The sequence below is a fragment of the Cydia pomonella genome, chromosome 10 (genome assembly GCF_033807575.1).
Source record: "Cydia pomonella isolate Wapato2018A chromosome 10, ilCydPomo1, whole genome shotgun sequence".
Lineage (NCBI taxonomy): Eukaryota > Metazoa > Arthropoda > Insecta > Lepidoptera > Tortricidae > Cydia > Cydia pomonella.
The window spans coordinates 7,407,486-7,423,636 of NC_084712.1; the positions used below are offsets into that span (position 1 = coordinate 7,407,486).

The 16,151-nt window shown below is 36.3% G+C and overlaps 1 protein-coding gene across 1 annotated transcript; it reads right to left on the reverse strand.

Moving 5' to 3' along the window:
• Positions 1–1,049: 1,049 nt before the first annotated feature.
• LOC133521964 (E3 ubiquitin-protein ligase CHIP) lies at positions 1,050–16,100 on the reverse strand. The gene is made up of 7 exons (XM_061857120.1): positions 14,956–16,100; positions 14,082–14,280; positions 11,954–12,095; positions 11,160–11,262; positions 10,225–10,281; positions 10,031–10,147; positions 1,050–8,770 (listed from the first exon to the last, which is right to left on the reverse strand). The coding sequence occupies exons 1-7, from the start codon at positions 15,073–15,075 to the stop codon at positions 8,645–8,647; spliced, it is 864 nt and encodes a 287-aa protein (XP_061713104.1). The 5' UTR covers positions 15,076–16,100; the 3' UTR covers positions 1,050–8,644.
• Positions 16,101–16,151: the final 51 nt, after the last annotated feature.

Genomic DNA, 16,151 nt, shown 5'->3' on the forward strand with positions numbered 1-16,151 from the left:
TTTTAGAGTTTAGTTAGGTATTTTCGGAACTACCCCACATTCGGAGACATTCCGAATTATAAATAGGTCATTTTTCTACTTATTCCGTAAATAAATACTTGTGTCTCCGACGGTAACTAACTAATAGTTCGAAACCAATTTAGTTGACGCGTAGATTTATCAAATTTAACTATTAATAACATGAGACACGTGTCTTCGTGAATGACACGATCTATATTTTTTAATTTATGTATCAAATTCTATAAATGTAATACTTAGTTCATAAATTTACTATGGCGTTATTTAGAAACACACTACAAGTATCAAGTCTCAATTCAATACCTACCTAATATTAATGGTTGTCTTAATCTGTCAGTTTGACGTATAATTTTGTAAGAAACGAATTCAACATAAATTAACTAAGGATTGTAAAGTTGTATACGCATATGGAGGTATATTTTTATTATAATATACGACCTTCACCAAATGCATGATCTACTCATATCAAACAACAAAACGTCTGCAAAAGATGATACACAAATACGAGTGTAGCGCCACCCGCGCGCCTCTGCGCTGCATCTATTCTTTGAACGTCGTTGCGTGCGATCGTCATGAGAGGGGTAGCGCGGGGACAAAGCGCTTAGCTCTGCTCCGAGGCCCCGACGCTCAAGGGCATTGGGCCGAGAATCGTCTTAAGTTTTTCATTTATCCCCCAAAAGTGGTCCCTATGTTTAAAATTATTTTTTAGATGTTATATGTATGTCCGTCTTCGGGTCACAGACTAACATATGTATACCAAATTTCAGCTTCGTTGGTCCAGTAGATTCGGAACCAATAGACTGACAGACGGACAGACGCACGAGTGATCCTATAAGGGTTCCATTTTTTTCCTTTTGAGGTACGGAACCCTAAAATAAGTTGCAGATTTGAGAAAAATAAAATACAAATTCAATCTTCTTAGTTCAGTAAAATATAGTTTTTTTTTTATTTATAATTATTTTAATTAATTTTAAAATAAGACGTGAAAAGACAGGAAATTTCAAGGTTGGTCAGAATTAAAAGAAATCGGGTACAAAACATCGTTTATTTTGTTATAATCATATAATAAGTCACCGCGGATGGTTGCTAACTTAGCTAATAATCCATCGTTAAACCTTGGCGTAAGATCTCACAATACAAATAAATCTAAGTATAGAATCGATTATTACTAAATAAAACCATAATAAATCCAAAGATATAGTTTGCAAGCAATATGAAGTTTAGGAACCATGAGAGTTAGCGAGGAAGCGGCACGGTGTGAGGTTAAAGTCAAACCAAGTTGGCAGCGATTTTGATAGCCCAGACGGTGCACGGGTCATTTTGATAGCCCAGACGGTGCACGGGGTCATTTTGATAGCCCAGACGGTGCACGGGTCATTTTAAACGTCAAACTTCTATTAAATTATAACGTTAACTTAACACTTGCACTTTCTGGGCTATCAAAATCGCTGCCAACTGATCTTGGTCTGGCTAGTTATTTTTAACAGATTGGATGCGGTGACAGCTTTCATCTCCAATATAAAAAAAAATACCAAACCAAATAACATGTAATGGAGTAACGGCTGTCAACACGCCCAAGCTATGTGAAAAATGCTTCTTTTTTTTAAGTGTTATTCTTGGTGATTTTTTTCCTCAACCGCTTCGCGACTTTTTCTCATCTTTGGTGGATGTTATCTTTATACGTTACTATTTTTCAAAGCATAGTTTAACAACATTGGCTTATTCATCATCGCAATCGGCTCGATTCGAAGAATGATTAAAACACGTTTAAGATCTTGGTAAGATCTTTAAAAGATCGATAACTAAACGGCATGTCAAATTTGACGTTTTTTTCGATTCCGCTGTGATCCCAATAAGATCTATCTACGATATTTCTAACGTCAAAGTGACATTGGTTGCCCAAATCGAGCTGCTTCTTTTTTTTTATACTACGTTGGTGGCAAACAAGCATACGGCCCGCCTGATGGTAAGCAGTCACCGTAGCCTATGTACGCCTGCAACTCCAGAGGAGTTACATGCGCGTTACCGACCCTAAACCCGCCCCCCCCCCATAGTTGAGCTCTGGCAACCTAACTAACCGGCAGGAACACAACACTATGAGTAGGGTCTAGTGTTATTTGGCTGCTGTTTTCTGTAAGGTGGAGGTACTTCCCCAGTTGGGCTCTGCTCTAGATCTGGAATGACATCCACTGACTGTGCCCTACCACACAAAGCGAGATGACATTTACAATGCCCATACCTCTCTTTTGGACGTAGTTTAAGGACGTACCCGGGTCCAAATTCTGTCAATTATACGACATACAAACCATATCTAAATAAGAACTTATCTAAACCGGAACTTATCGTTATCGTATTTCATTCTTCGAATCGGGCCGTATAGCTAGGTAGGTAAGTTGGGCACGTAAGTAGTTTATTTTGTCTGGGACAGTTGTGCAAGGCTCGGAAACCGGGTAAATTTCCAAATCGTTAATTTCGGTTTCGTTCGCAAAACCGTTATTTTTAAACCGGTTTTTAGGAGAACATTTTTATAAAGATCTTGTAAGTTAACACCAGAATCATAAAAACCGGGTTTTTCCTATGTCAGTGTCTTCATTTACGCGACCAGCCGCTTGTCGAATAAACCGGTTTATTTAGGTTATAATAAATTTCCTAAAACGTTCGCGTTCTTATGAAGGTTCGGAGTAAAACCGAAATAAGCCGGTATTTACCGCTATTAATTAAACCGGTTCCGAGCCTTGGTAGTGCTAAAACCGGACCAAGCCAACTCTGCACAAGCTTTGCAATGACAAACCACCTTAACCCTTTACCAGGCTAAGGGATATATATTTCCCACATGAAGCACTTCAAACATGTGTTCTATTTTCGATGAGTAAGACTGACATTCCATTGTCATTTTTGAACTGTCAGCCTGGTAAAGGGTTAACCTTTTGAACGCCAAAGTCGTCGTTACTAGTCGTGCCCACAGCGCCAAGGACAACTATATGTGTTATAGCGGACGCTGTCAAAGTACCCTTCACACGTTCGAGTTAGGTTTACATTGGCTACCTTGCGCCCGGGAGCTTGACGTTTGAATGATGTTTGTGTTTATGACATAAAGCGTTCAAAGGGTCTGTGCCGGTTGCGTGTGCGTAGACATGCAACGTGCAGCTGCGTGTTGGAATATACAGATCCTTATAAGACTTGCGTGACGTGTGCGACAGCTCCAACATTTTAGCGCACGCACACGTACACGTCTGCGCACACGCAGACGGTGTGTTCTGGTCTCTCATAAAACTTAGCTATCTCTTACAAAACCTCTTGTGTCTTTCTAACAAACAGAAATGTCATAACGACGGATAGGGAGAAACGATTAGCAACGGTCTGTTAGATTTGACAAATGTTTATAAATAATGCCAGGTTGCTTAGCCAATGTGCTGTGAAAATTTTACACACTTTTTCACGTCAAAGTCAGTGCAGAGCTTGGAGCGACTATCTTTAGGAGTCATCCATTAATTACGCCACACGTTTAGGGAGGCAAGAAAATGTGACATGGGGGAGGGGGAGTCACAAACTTTATGACGTCACTTTAGCTTAATCACAATCAGTAATCGAAAATTTATATATTTTTTTATCGCTATACAGTTAAATAACCAGTTTTTGGAATGAAAGCGATTATTTTATTCATCTATTGATTTTCCTAATCGGTTTCATGTTATCAAAATTCTAATATTTGATTTATCAAGAATATTTTTTCATAAAAATAATGATAACAAAATTGCTAAATATGTGAAGTCATGCCTGAGTTTGCCAAATTTGACAAAGTATGACGAGGGGTCAAAAAATCTTGAAATTCGTGTGACATAATTGATGGATGACCCCTTAGTGAGTCACTTATCCCGATGTTTCACACATACAAACTGACTTTACGTCATTTTTAATGGCTATATTGCTAAGAATCAAAATTTTAAGTATGAAGAACCAGATCAATAATACGTAATACACCATAAAGAGTATTTATTTAAATTTTTCACATTTTGTAAGCCTATTATTAGAGATCAATAATTTAAAAGACTGTTTTCAAAGTCAATGAAGTCATAGGTACAAATGTGTAGTTTTCAAGCAAAAGGTACCTACCACATTGTCGCTTGCCATAAGACGCTCTAACAGTTCGTATAAAGATACAAGCAAATTTCGGCCTTATGGTATCGACAATGTGGTACTTTTGCTTGAAAACGTCACAAATGAAGTCGATAAAAGTAGTGCAACAGACTGAAATGTTTATAGATAACTACTAAGCGGGCATTATTGTCTTCATCCCAAGGTGTCAGTTTAGAACACCTGCACATGCTCGTGCTTTCCAGTATCGCGTCTCGACGGAAATTGCTAAAGTCAGACCAAGCTAAGTTGGCAGCGATTTCGATAGCCCAGCCTGTGGAAGTGTCAAGTAAACGTCGTAAGTTCATAGATGTTTAACGTTTAAAATAACACTTGCGCTATCCGGGCTATCGAAATCACTGCCAACTTATCTTGGTCTCATTCTACTTCCCAAACTAGTATTGTAAAAAAATAACACTATTAAAAATATTGTATGTTTGACCGTCTTATTGTTATAGTTGTATTTGTCATTTACATCTCGACATAAGATGAATAGGGACTTAGGGAGTATTACTGCAATGTTCTGCCGCCAGAAAGCAACACTAGCACATATTGTAAACCATAGAGTAACTCATATTATTGACACAATAAAAAACTAGGTTTATACGTATTTCTTTTTTTTTTCGAAATTTGCAACACATTTTTTTCCAATAAGCGAAATCTATAAACCTAAAATATATTTATGCTGAAGCGATCGACATCAAAATCAAAGTGATTTGTTAAGATTTAGTTAGTAGAACCCGTTTTCTCTCGAAATGGAATTTCATAGAAAAAATACCGCTATTTCGTTAGATTCGAAATGGTATTCTTCCCTCTTAACAGTTTTTTGAGAAGTTTTGACTATGACATTGATGCACCAAGGCGATTTGTTTACAGAGGCCTACTGCGAAACGCGAAAAACAAAATTTCGTTATCTGCCTCTTTATTGCTCGAATATGCAAGAGTGATGGAGAGGCAGATAACGATATTTCCATTATTCTGTTTCGCGATAGGCCCTCGGTATGTGCTAGTGGCGCCCCCTGTGCAATTTTGCGTAATATCCCCTATTGTCAGTTTCAAAATATTTACGTACCTATTCTAGAACTTAATTGTGTAAAATGAAAACACGATAAATATGAGATATGGCTTTGAACTATTTATTAAAATTCATATGTTACCATATTGCTGTAATATTTTGGTTTTCTTTATAGGTAAGGCCCATTTCCAATTTATTTGATAATATTTATTGCTTTGTTTTGACAGGTACGTTTAGATGATAATCTTAAACTTTTAAAATGATAATGGCATAAAAACCTGGCAAACTTTAAGTTAGAAGGCAGGCCATGAGCCACGTTCGACGTGTTGCCTTCCCTGTCACATTTACGTACAAATTTACAAGTGCGACAGAGAGGCAACACGTAGGACGTGGTTCGCGGTAGGCCCTCAGACATTGATTAGGACCCGAAATTGCAAATATTGGCACGCAAGGTAGAACGTACGAGTAAAAATCACTGGAAGTTTACTTAAAAAATGTGGTTTACCCCGTATTTGCCAAAACTGTCATATATTGCTAATTACGAAGCTGTTCTGATAAGCATAATGTTAGTGGTCTAAAAAACACGCATTCGACTTTAATTCTTAGCTAAAATAGCAATTAAATATGGGTGGAACGGATACATTTTTATTGGGTTAACTAATTAACACTTTCAGTGCCGGGCGCCCCGTTTCCAGTACAAAATGAACACACACGTGTTCTTGGCAGTTAATGTGTTAAGGTACACATTACTAATCAATACCGTGTGTCAAGTATTATTTTAATTATATATTTAAACTTTATTGTACATTCTACTTAGTACTAAACGGACAAATTTCCGGCAGATTAAGAGAGTTTTCAGAAACGTTCACTATTTTCTGAAAAGTCCCTTAAACGCCTTTTCAAGGCATTGTTGACTGTTAAGTCAAGCATTGGGCGAAACGGAAACATTTTGGCGCAAGATCATAGTGTCAAGATTCAATTTGTTTATATGTTGCTAAATGGTTCCCTTAAGTATACGGTTATTCCCAGATGTTACCACCAAGTTGTTACCAGCTGGGATTATTTTAACTGTTACCACTGAAACCAACACCAATTTACTTCTTTCTCATTCGTTTGCATTGGTACGATGAAAAAAAAAAACACCTATTACCAGTGGTCACAACTTGGCCGGAATAGCCCAACTATACTTATGTAGTCTGTCAAGGCATTTCCGTCAGGAGAAAAAAGCGGCAAATTTAAAAAATGTATGGCGCGAAAGTCATCGTCCCATACAAAATTTGAAATTCGCGCCTTTTCTACTGACAAACGTTTGACCGGCTATAATACAAAAGTTGTTGTATTAATAAAATTTATACCTATGCGAGGAAAAGCAGTCAAAAATAAATAAGGAAAATAAACCGTACGAAATTTCGAACATTATTCAACAATTCTTATAACATACTCATATTTCCTAAATCGATAACCCCTTTAGCGATCTGAACATTTTATTATAAAATAATTTATAGAAAGATTATAAAACAAAGCAGAAAAGTATTTCATGTTTTGGCCATACCTACCTATTTCTATTTTTTACGTATAATGTCAAAATATCCACATTTAACTATTTAACTATCCGAAATTTTGAACAATATTCAAATTTTTTTTACAACGTAGGTACCCTTATATAACATTCTAATATAAACCCCGTTCAACTCACCTATTTACTAAAGTCACAGTTTGATAGCATGATTATTTTAACATTTAGTACAATCTTTCAGATCGCAATGTTGGATCAGATAGCAGTCGCTCTTATTTAAAAACCAGTGCCAAAGCCAAACCTTGCGAGTCGACATAACCCCAGGCTTCAACCCTTTTCGTAACGTATGTCACGCCGTACGTACGCCATTAGAATTTCAACTTTAGCATTCCGATTTAAGGTTCAAATTAGATTACACTTTTAGGAAATGTTACTTGTCTTCAAATGAATCATCAAAGCTGGATTAATTGGAATATATTTGGATTTTTTGGGAAAACCTTGTAGATTGGTGCGGCCTGGAAAAGGGTTAAGATGTAAGCGGGATATCACTATAGTTCGTTTTTTTTTAGTATTACAAAGAATTCTATTGACTTTTTATTGAAAAACTTTTGAAAAATAAGTCACGGCACAATACGTAACAATTATAAATCATACACGACCATTTACATTATTTTGCTTCCATAAGTAATAATTATTGATTTTTAAAAAACACTTTTCAATAAAAAAGACGTCAAAATTGTATACCTTTTTTTAAATGCTAAAAAAACGAACTATAAAATGATAGGAGCGACACTTTTTGTACCTACTTGTCTGGACGTTTCTTTCACCAAGTTATTGGTTGCAAAAAGTAACGCCTAAGAAATAATCGTGCCCATAGTGTGACAGCCGACATGTGGCGACTCTACGTTATCTATTTCAGATGTCAAACCATTAACCTCAAAACAAATGTTTTGTTGCTTCAGGTTTACGATGACGCACTGTACACTATCTTGTACAGTGTAGCGTGGCGTTAAAAGGGTCCTTTTCGAAGCCGTGTCAAACAAAAAAGCTGTCACTCGAACGCCACCTCACCGGAGTGTCAAAAGTGTAATTGAACTTTATGCATATGAACATAGGTCTATTGTGCTCTGTGGTCTGTGACGGATTAATCCATCTTCGGCGTTGGACCTACGGTGTGGATATATCCGTCATTAGCGTCAAAAAGGTTCAACAAAACTATGAAGGGTAGAGGTAAGGAGAAAACTCTCATATGATATGGGGGAAAAGTTGGTTAAGTGTCCCAACTAGTAAGTAAACTTACAGCAGTTTACTATATAACAGTACCAAATCCCTCCAGAGTGGCGCTAGAGTAACAAGAGGGTATGAATTGAATTGGACATATTAACCTACGAACCAATAAATATATATTTAATACCAACGGTATGTAACATATTTTTTTATAAATTTTTATTTTAATAATCTTCTTACAGAATAAATAAATTCACAAGAAAACTATTTTTGATTGCGCAATTTATTAAAATCGGAGGTGTTGTTTTCCTTCTTTGCTTCTCTGTCCCTATCTAGAATAGTAGCCCAGGCAGTACAAGTGTTATTTTAAACGTCAAACATCTATGAAATTATGATGTGTACTTTCACAGGCTGGGCTGTTGCCAACTTAGCTTGGTCTGACTAGTATTATTTGGCGCGTCCTCTTGCTAATGGCACCACCTATTAACACTTTTTAACGGACACTTATTCATACATAGAAAGTGTTCTACTTATCTCTACCCTCCATACATAAAACTTTTGTCAACCAAAGATACTGAACAATCGTACAGTGCCAAATTCGAAGCACTTGTCTTATCAATCTATGAGACTTTTCAGAGCTTTCTCAGAATGGTAGTTCCACCGACACGCAACGATGAACCAGCTTTATAACATGACAATTTAAACTTAATCACCCATACATAAAGTTTAAACGGCTAATAGTCGAGCGCCCACTCGTTCTCCTGAAGGAAGGAGTCGATCACCTCCTTCATGCTGAAGTTAGGGATGAGTTGATCCGATGTTAACTTCACGCGCGTCACTGGATCAAAATGGCCGACGCGCTGAAAAAATAATTTAAAGTTGAATAATAGTAACATTAGTAACATAATTCAAGAATTCAGATACTCGACTGCGATTTGGTATACAATAACACAAATCTAATTTTGTCTAAAAATAAAGTGATTGCGCGGTATATTTTTTGAAAAATTAAGGACAGGTTTAAGTCAAAATTATAGGCTAGTACGTATAGTAAGTAAGCCTCGGGTATAATATGAATGAGGCCTATATTTACTAGTTGTGAACAAATACGGCGATTTTTTGTTAACTCATATCCAGGAATGACTTAATTGTAATAATAATAATATTAAGCGAAGAGTCTCGACCATTACCTTGAGAGACTCTCGCTAGGAGGTTGGATCAAGGGTCAGATGCAGAAGGCGGTGATCTTGGTCATGGCGCGGATAGTCCGGCGGTTCCTCTCTCTGCGGCCCTGACCACCGGCAGCTTGGGCCCTGCCCCGCTACCGGCAGCTTCACATACTTCACATACACCTTTGAATTTCTTTGCAGATGTATGTAAGTTTCCTCACGATGTTTTCCTTCGCCGAAAAGTTCATTGGTACGAGCCAGTATTTACCCGCGACCTCCGGATGTCCACACAGCCACCACCGCTTTTTTAATTGTACACAGATGAAATTCAACTTTATAATCATGTTTCTACGCCTTTTTCCTTAAAAAATATCCTTTTATATTTAAATAAAAATAATATTATTTATTATTTAAATAAAACTGTGAATAAAATAATTTAGAATGCATTCCGTTTACTCTTACCCTGTACTTATAAGAAAGAATGAGAATACAATAATACGGACAATACGGGTAAGTGTGGCTAGCCTTCACATTGGGGCCTGTTTACACAACAGGAATGTTTTCTATATTTAAAATAAATTATTTTACACCATGCACGAAATAAAGGACTTGATAATTATTAGAAAAACATAGATAGCAGTTATTTTTAAACGCTATTTATATACACTTACCTAATAAATCGGATAGAAATATAAAAAGTAGGTGAGTTGACCGTGACGTCACTATATTAGTTTTCATCACGATACATTGATTGAAGAAAATTTCGTGCTTCGAATTCAACAGGTCCACGAGATGGCGCTATACAGCTCCATACATTTTGCGGTAACCCTAATTGTCAAAAGTTGAAATTTTACATGTGGACCAGTTACATTTATCCCGCAGCCACACTTACCCATATTGACCTTAACTTGTATGAAGTTTGTAGTTATCCTTGTAGGTTGTATTTAAGCATACCTCGAGATGTTCTTCAATATCTTTCCTCTCGTACGTGATGCCGCTCGGCGTGATCACCGGTTCGTTTAGTATTTCAAAGCTTATCTTGCCACATAGGTAATCGGGAACGTCACGTTTCTAAAATTCAAAATAATATTGTATTTTTTTTAAAGTGTGAGTTCTAATCAACTACGAAAAATTGCTAATGAACTTACCCTTCTCCTATCATCTATTTTGGTAAATAAATTGTTTAGCTCGCTGGTGTAATTATTCTGAAACATAAACGTTTTTTTTTTTCGGATCAGCATGCAGCATTGATAAGCCCTTTCCAGGCCGCAAGAAAGTAAGGTTTCCAAAATAAACATATTCCTAATAGCAATGAGAATTTGAAATAGAGGTGAATTGTCAAATGAAACTGTAGCCAAAATAAGTTTACTGCCATCTTTCGACACATGATTAAAACTTTTAGAACGCCATTTGACTTCATATGTCGAAAGATGGCAGTAAACTTACTGTGGCTACAAAGTTTACTTTTACAATCCACCTCTATTTCAAATTCACTTTGCTAATAGTTAAATTATATGACTCGTTTGAAGGCTAGTGACATTTTTAGAACATCCTATTTGAACCTTAAATCGGATTGCTAAGGTTGAAATTTTTCTTCCTCACGTTGTCCCGGGTTTTTTGCCATGGCTCATGGGAGCTTGAGCTTCGCTTGACAACTAATCTCAAACATTGGCGTAGGCACTAGTTTTTACGAAAGCGACTGCCATCTGACCTTCCAACCCAGAGAGTAAACTATGCCTTATTGGGATTAGTCCGGTTTCCCCACGATGTTTCCCTTCACCGAAAAGCGACAGGTAAATATCAATTGATATTTCGTACATAAATTCCGAATAACTCATTGGCACGAGCTGGGGTTTGCACCCGCGACCTCCTGGTGAACCGCTAGGCCACCAGCGCTTTTTGCTTGACTATTTACACGCGTTTATTAAACTCCTCTTGAAATAACTTCTGTATTACTATTTGTCCCAGCCGGGCCTAGAAGGGAATAGGTGTTTTCATACAAATCATCCCCATTTTTCCCTGTCTCATGTATGGCGGCGGACACATTGGGCTGGAACAATTTGGAATAGACCGAGTAACTTACACATTCCTCTTCTATTTTCGCAGTTTTTAAATTAACCTCCTCTTCGTTATTGTGCTCTAGTTTTAAGGCTTCTATCCTACGCTGCATGTCTTCACTTATTAACCTGCAAGCGGGTAGGAAATGTCAAAGGTTAGGTATTACTGCACTTAGTATAATGCCTTTTTGCGTAAACCGTGGGCGGGAAACGTAATAAGATTACAAAGGTAATTCAATCTAGAATGTTACCAAAGGTGAATTCTTAGACATTTACTATTATATTAAATCACCTAGGTCAAATAAGATATGAGGTCTTCACATTAGATGCAGATCTGTACGCCTCTATGGTGTGCGAGCATGGACCACCAGCCGTAAAAGTGCATGGCTACTTTTCCGATGAATTCATTCATGAGCTCACTGTACGTGCATAGCGCTGTCTCGATATTATAAATACTGACAGGACTTGGTCCCCTAAAATCATTCATAATTGCTAGATGATTGGTACTGGTGGGATTTTTTCTTTATTGTAAAGTACTTAATACTTAACTTAATTTAACTCTATTTCTCGTGTTAGTTGGACAGCTTTGATGAAAAATAATTTATTTACATAAGACATTAGATTTGTAATTTGAATTTTATTTAAGCATATGGTGTAAAATTGTAGGTAATATTATAACTAAAAGCAGAACTTATTATGAGTAGACATCCAGGGCACTCTGCCAACTGATTGTGTCAGGTGTCAGATTGGTATAGAGGTCCTCTGGGTTGCCTAGAATCATCCCTTTGGGTATTGTTCAAATTATTAAATTTGTTCTTACCTATTCAAATATGCCTGAAGTTCAATCTCCTGCGTGATCCTCTTCTCCTCCTGAACATTCCACCTCTTCTTCCTGGCAATTCGCAGCTGTGCAGCAATGTCATCACCAAAGTTGAGTTTTTGCTCTCTGGCAAGGTCATTGGCTGAAAAGTAATTAGAACTTTGTTTGACATGAGAACTTAAGCTTAATAAGACTTTTGTAATGTAAATTTAGACTGCAATATAATTTTTAAAACAGTTGCTCAAAAAGTGCTACTTTATGTAGCTGTTTAGCGTTCGTAAAGTTGTTTTAATGCGAACTACTTCTTTTTACTTTTCCAACTTTTTCAATTTTTTTCTGACCATAATCCATGCGTCCATACCAAAGAGTTTGGATACCCAAGAACTTTAAATATTTTGTTATTTCGCCATTAGACGTTTATTATGTCCAAAAAATATTATTACACGATATAAATTAAATATTTTTTTGTTATCATATAAGTAAAATGTTTTAAATGACGATATTTCACTAAAACATTAATTTAATGATTGCCTGCATTAAACTATCATTGCCACGTTGGCCATTATAAACAGAAAAAAAAAAAAAAAAAACAATAGTAAAACCGGTGCCCGCTATTTTCAGTATTTTCACTTAAAATTTAGTTTTATCAAAACAATTCAACTTAAATTGCAACTGTGAGTGTTTTTATATGAAATTGTGATTAATTTTTGCAATGTAAATCATTGCTGAACGTAGTGAATAGTACTTAATTAACAATATCATTCAAATTCAAGAGAAAATTCGTAACAGTAAAGTCTCTAAGTGTAATACTCACCTAATCAATATGTTTTATTGTTATTTTATCGCAAATGTATTAAAAAACGTCGTTCAATATAAGTGTGCAAGTGTCATTATTTACTTGTCCCGTGTCTCATTAACCGGGTCCACACAGAGCGAGCATACTCATCTACACTGGCCGTATTGTGCGTGAGGAAGTGGCCTCGCGCGTATGCTCGCTCTGTGTGGAGCTGGCGAATGAAACGTACTATGACTTAAGTTGATGATACAAGTGCGGAAATAAAATTCGAATTACCTATTAGCATGTATATCATTCCATGTTTTACAGTAATTATTTAAAGCCCTTTAAACTTTTGACACAGGCATGGAACATGCTAGTCCCGCACTAGTGCAGGAAAGTAACACCATATGTACAGTCAGCATCAAAAGTAGCGGATCAAACAAGGTTTCAAAAGCATCTACCATTCTCTAACAGCCTAACAAAATGTGATGGTTCTATATGTAGAACAATTAAGACGTTAAAAGATATAGCTTTGAACGTAAATTTTATGGATTTATCAATATTTGGAAAACTTATCCGGAATATCAGATCAGTTACTTTTGGCGCATTGTTTCATCCCCTACTATTGATGCTGACCCTACTGTATAAAATGTTTTGAATTTGATTTGGCCACTGCCATTCCCTACTAACATAAATACAAAACTAAATAGCACAGTAAGTTCAACAAGGCTTGTATTGTGGTAACTAGTTAATGATAAATATAACAAATAGATATTGATAAATATTTACACTTATGGAAAGCATCAACTCAGGAACAAATACATATCTGTAATAACACACAAACAAATGCCCTTACCAGGATTCAAGCCCGGGACCTGCTTCAAAGGTAGGGTTACTACCACCTACTAGGCTAGGAGGCCGTTTGTCCCTTTTATGCTGTATCTAGGTTGCAAAGAAAACAAGCATAGCAATATGGTAACTTTTAATTCAAACACTAATTATTTATCTCAAACTTTAGGGCCTGTAAGGTCTTTTTGGCTATTTTCAGTATACATACCGGCCTATATTTAATGCAGTCATTATCTCAGATCAGTATCTGGCCTAGTTGGTAGTGATCCTATGCTCATGAAGCCAATAGTCCTGGGTTCAAATCCTGGTCAGGGCATTTATTTGTGTAATAGATATTTGTTCCTGAGTCATGGGTGTTTTCAATGTATTTAAGTATTTATAAATTATATATATATTGTTTTCTGAATACCCACAACACAAGACATCTTGAGCATACTGTAGGGCTAAGTCAATTTATGTATGAATGTCCTATAATTAATTAACTTGTTATATATTTTTTACCTCTATGAAGATGTTTGATTGCTTCGTCATAGAACTCAAGCTCAACCAGAGCTTGTCCCAAAAAGAAGTGACCTTTGACCTGATTAGAGTCAATGTCAAGTGCACGGCGGCAGTCCTGGCAGGTGGCTTCCCAGCGCTTCATCTTGAGGTGACATAGTGCTCGGTTTGTGAAGTATGTGGCAACTGATGGATTTTTTATCTATAATGGAAATTTTATCATGATTACTACTGATTTGGTGAATGTAATAATCAAAAAATATGGTAATAACTCCCTGTCTGTCTTCATAATGTTTTCATAATCAAAATTCTATTCTAATTTGAAAACTTAAAAGTTGTGTTTTGGCTGGCAATTTTAGAACCTTAGGAATTGGGGTTTCTTTTTTTATCAGGGATAATGTGTTTTGCACGTTTGATCAGATCAAACAGCATTAAAAGTCCAGTACTAACAAAAACATACAGAACCTGAGACAAAACAATTTTAACTAGGACAAAATTTGTAGACACATGTTTGCATTCTTACAAAATAGTAGCAAAATTAAATTTCATAACATACTTACCTACAAAAAACATGGTTTACTGGGTATAAAACAAGAAAGGTTTTACCTGTAGCTTATGTATATCACCGACTTTTAAAATGCAAACTGAAACTAAATAATTCATTGAATTTTAACTAAATTTATTAATTCAACCAAAAAGTAAACAATACAAAGAGTGACCTAAGAAAATTGATTTGCAAAATTCGATATGAATTTCAAATCATCATAATTTATTTGCTTAGGTAGGCAATGACATCTTTAGAAATTGTATTCAGTTATTGTGGTGAACTGTTAGGAGCTGGGACCTTTTATGTGAAAATACATCTTGTTTTACTTACTATAGCCTTCGTATAACAATTCATAGCATCTTCGTAACGACGCAAACTAAAAAGTCTGTTTCCTTGTTCTTTCAATTCTTTGTCACTAAGGTTCGCGGTAGAATACATATGCTTACTCATCGTAACGATTTATTTATACACTGTTTTAAGTTCTAAAAGATATCATTATACGCTCAACAAATATCTAAAACTATTTACGCAACTTTCTTACACTCAATGAGAAAGTACGAATTTTATTATTCTATTTTTCCCCTTTCCAGAAATGTTTTGACATTGACGTTTGTAGAACGAAAACATGACAGTTGTTTTATTTTTTTCCATAGAGGTACAATAGTATAGAGACGAAATGGTAGAGCCGGCAGATGACCGAATGAGATGCTCTTATGGAACTTTCAGTAGGAGTAGCAGAAAAAGTTTAAATTCCCCACCGTAAATTTTAGTATAGTTTATAAATGGTGGGCGATAAATAATCCGACCAAATTACGTAGGTTATTTTTGGTATGTTGTCAGGAACATTATACACGTCTATAGCATCCTACCATCATGCCTCTGGTGTTGCAGGCGTCCATAGGCTACGGTGACTGCTCACCATCAGGCGGGCCGTATGCTTGTATGCCACCGTCGTGGTATTAAAAAAATGTATGTTTTTTTCTCTCTTCTGAATGCTTGTTTATGGTTTCGGTTTGGAAGATTATATGGAGGGTACCTCTACGTTCCATAGAAGAATAGGGACCAAAATAGGGACAATTAAGAGCCATTTTACATCCACACTCGCTATCGCCCGATGTCAGGTCCGACGTCGGGCTCGAGAAAGAGTATATTTCCGTTTCACCAAATATCGGCCCATCGTTTACAATATTTGACATGTATAAATAATTTCCACGTTTCACCAAATATCAGCACACCGTTAAAAATATTTGAAATTTAAAAAAAATGATTCATATTCAATAATATCAAACACTGACCATTTCTGGTAGTAAGAGAAAAAGGTTTACATTCATTTCAAATATTTTTAACAATGTGCTGATATTCCGTGAAACGGAAAATTATTATCAGGCCCGACATCGGGACTGATTTCGGGCCCGATATCGGGAAGGGTGGATGTAATTGGCCCAACTAGATGCTAAAGGGCCTTCCACATTTAGTGCGTGAAGCACGCGCGAAGTCGAAAATTCACGCGATTCCCTTTTTTTGTC

Bases quoted from the DNA above. Each gene is read 5' to 3' on its own strand.
- LOC133521964 (XM_061857120.1), bottom strand. From the start codon at position 15,075: ATGAGTAAGCATATGTATTCTACCGCGAACCTTAGTGACAAAGAATTG. The intron at 14,281-14,955 runs GTAAGTAAAACA...TTTCCATTATAG, and splicing joins ATTGTTATACGAAGGCTATA to ATAAAAAATCCATCAGTTGC. The intron at 12,096-14,081 runs GTAAAAAATATA...ATTACTTTTCAG, and splicing joins AATCAAACATCTTCATAGAG to CCAATGACCTTGCCAGAGAG.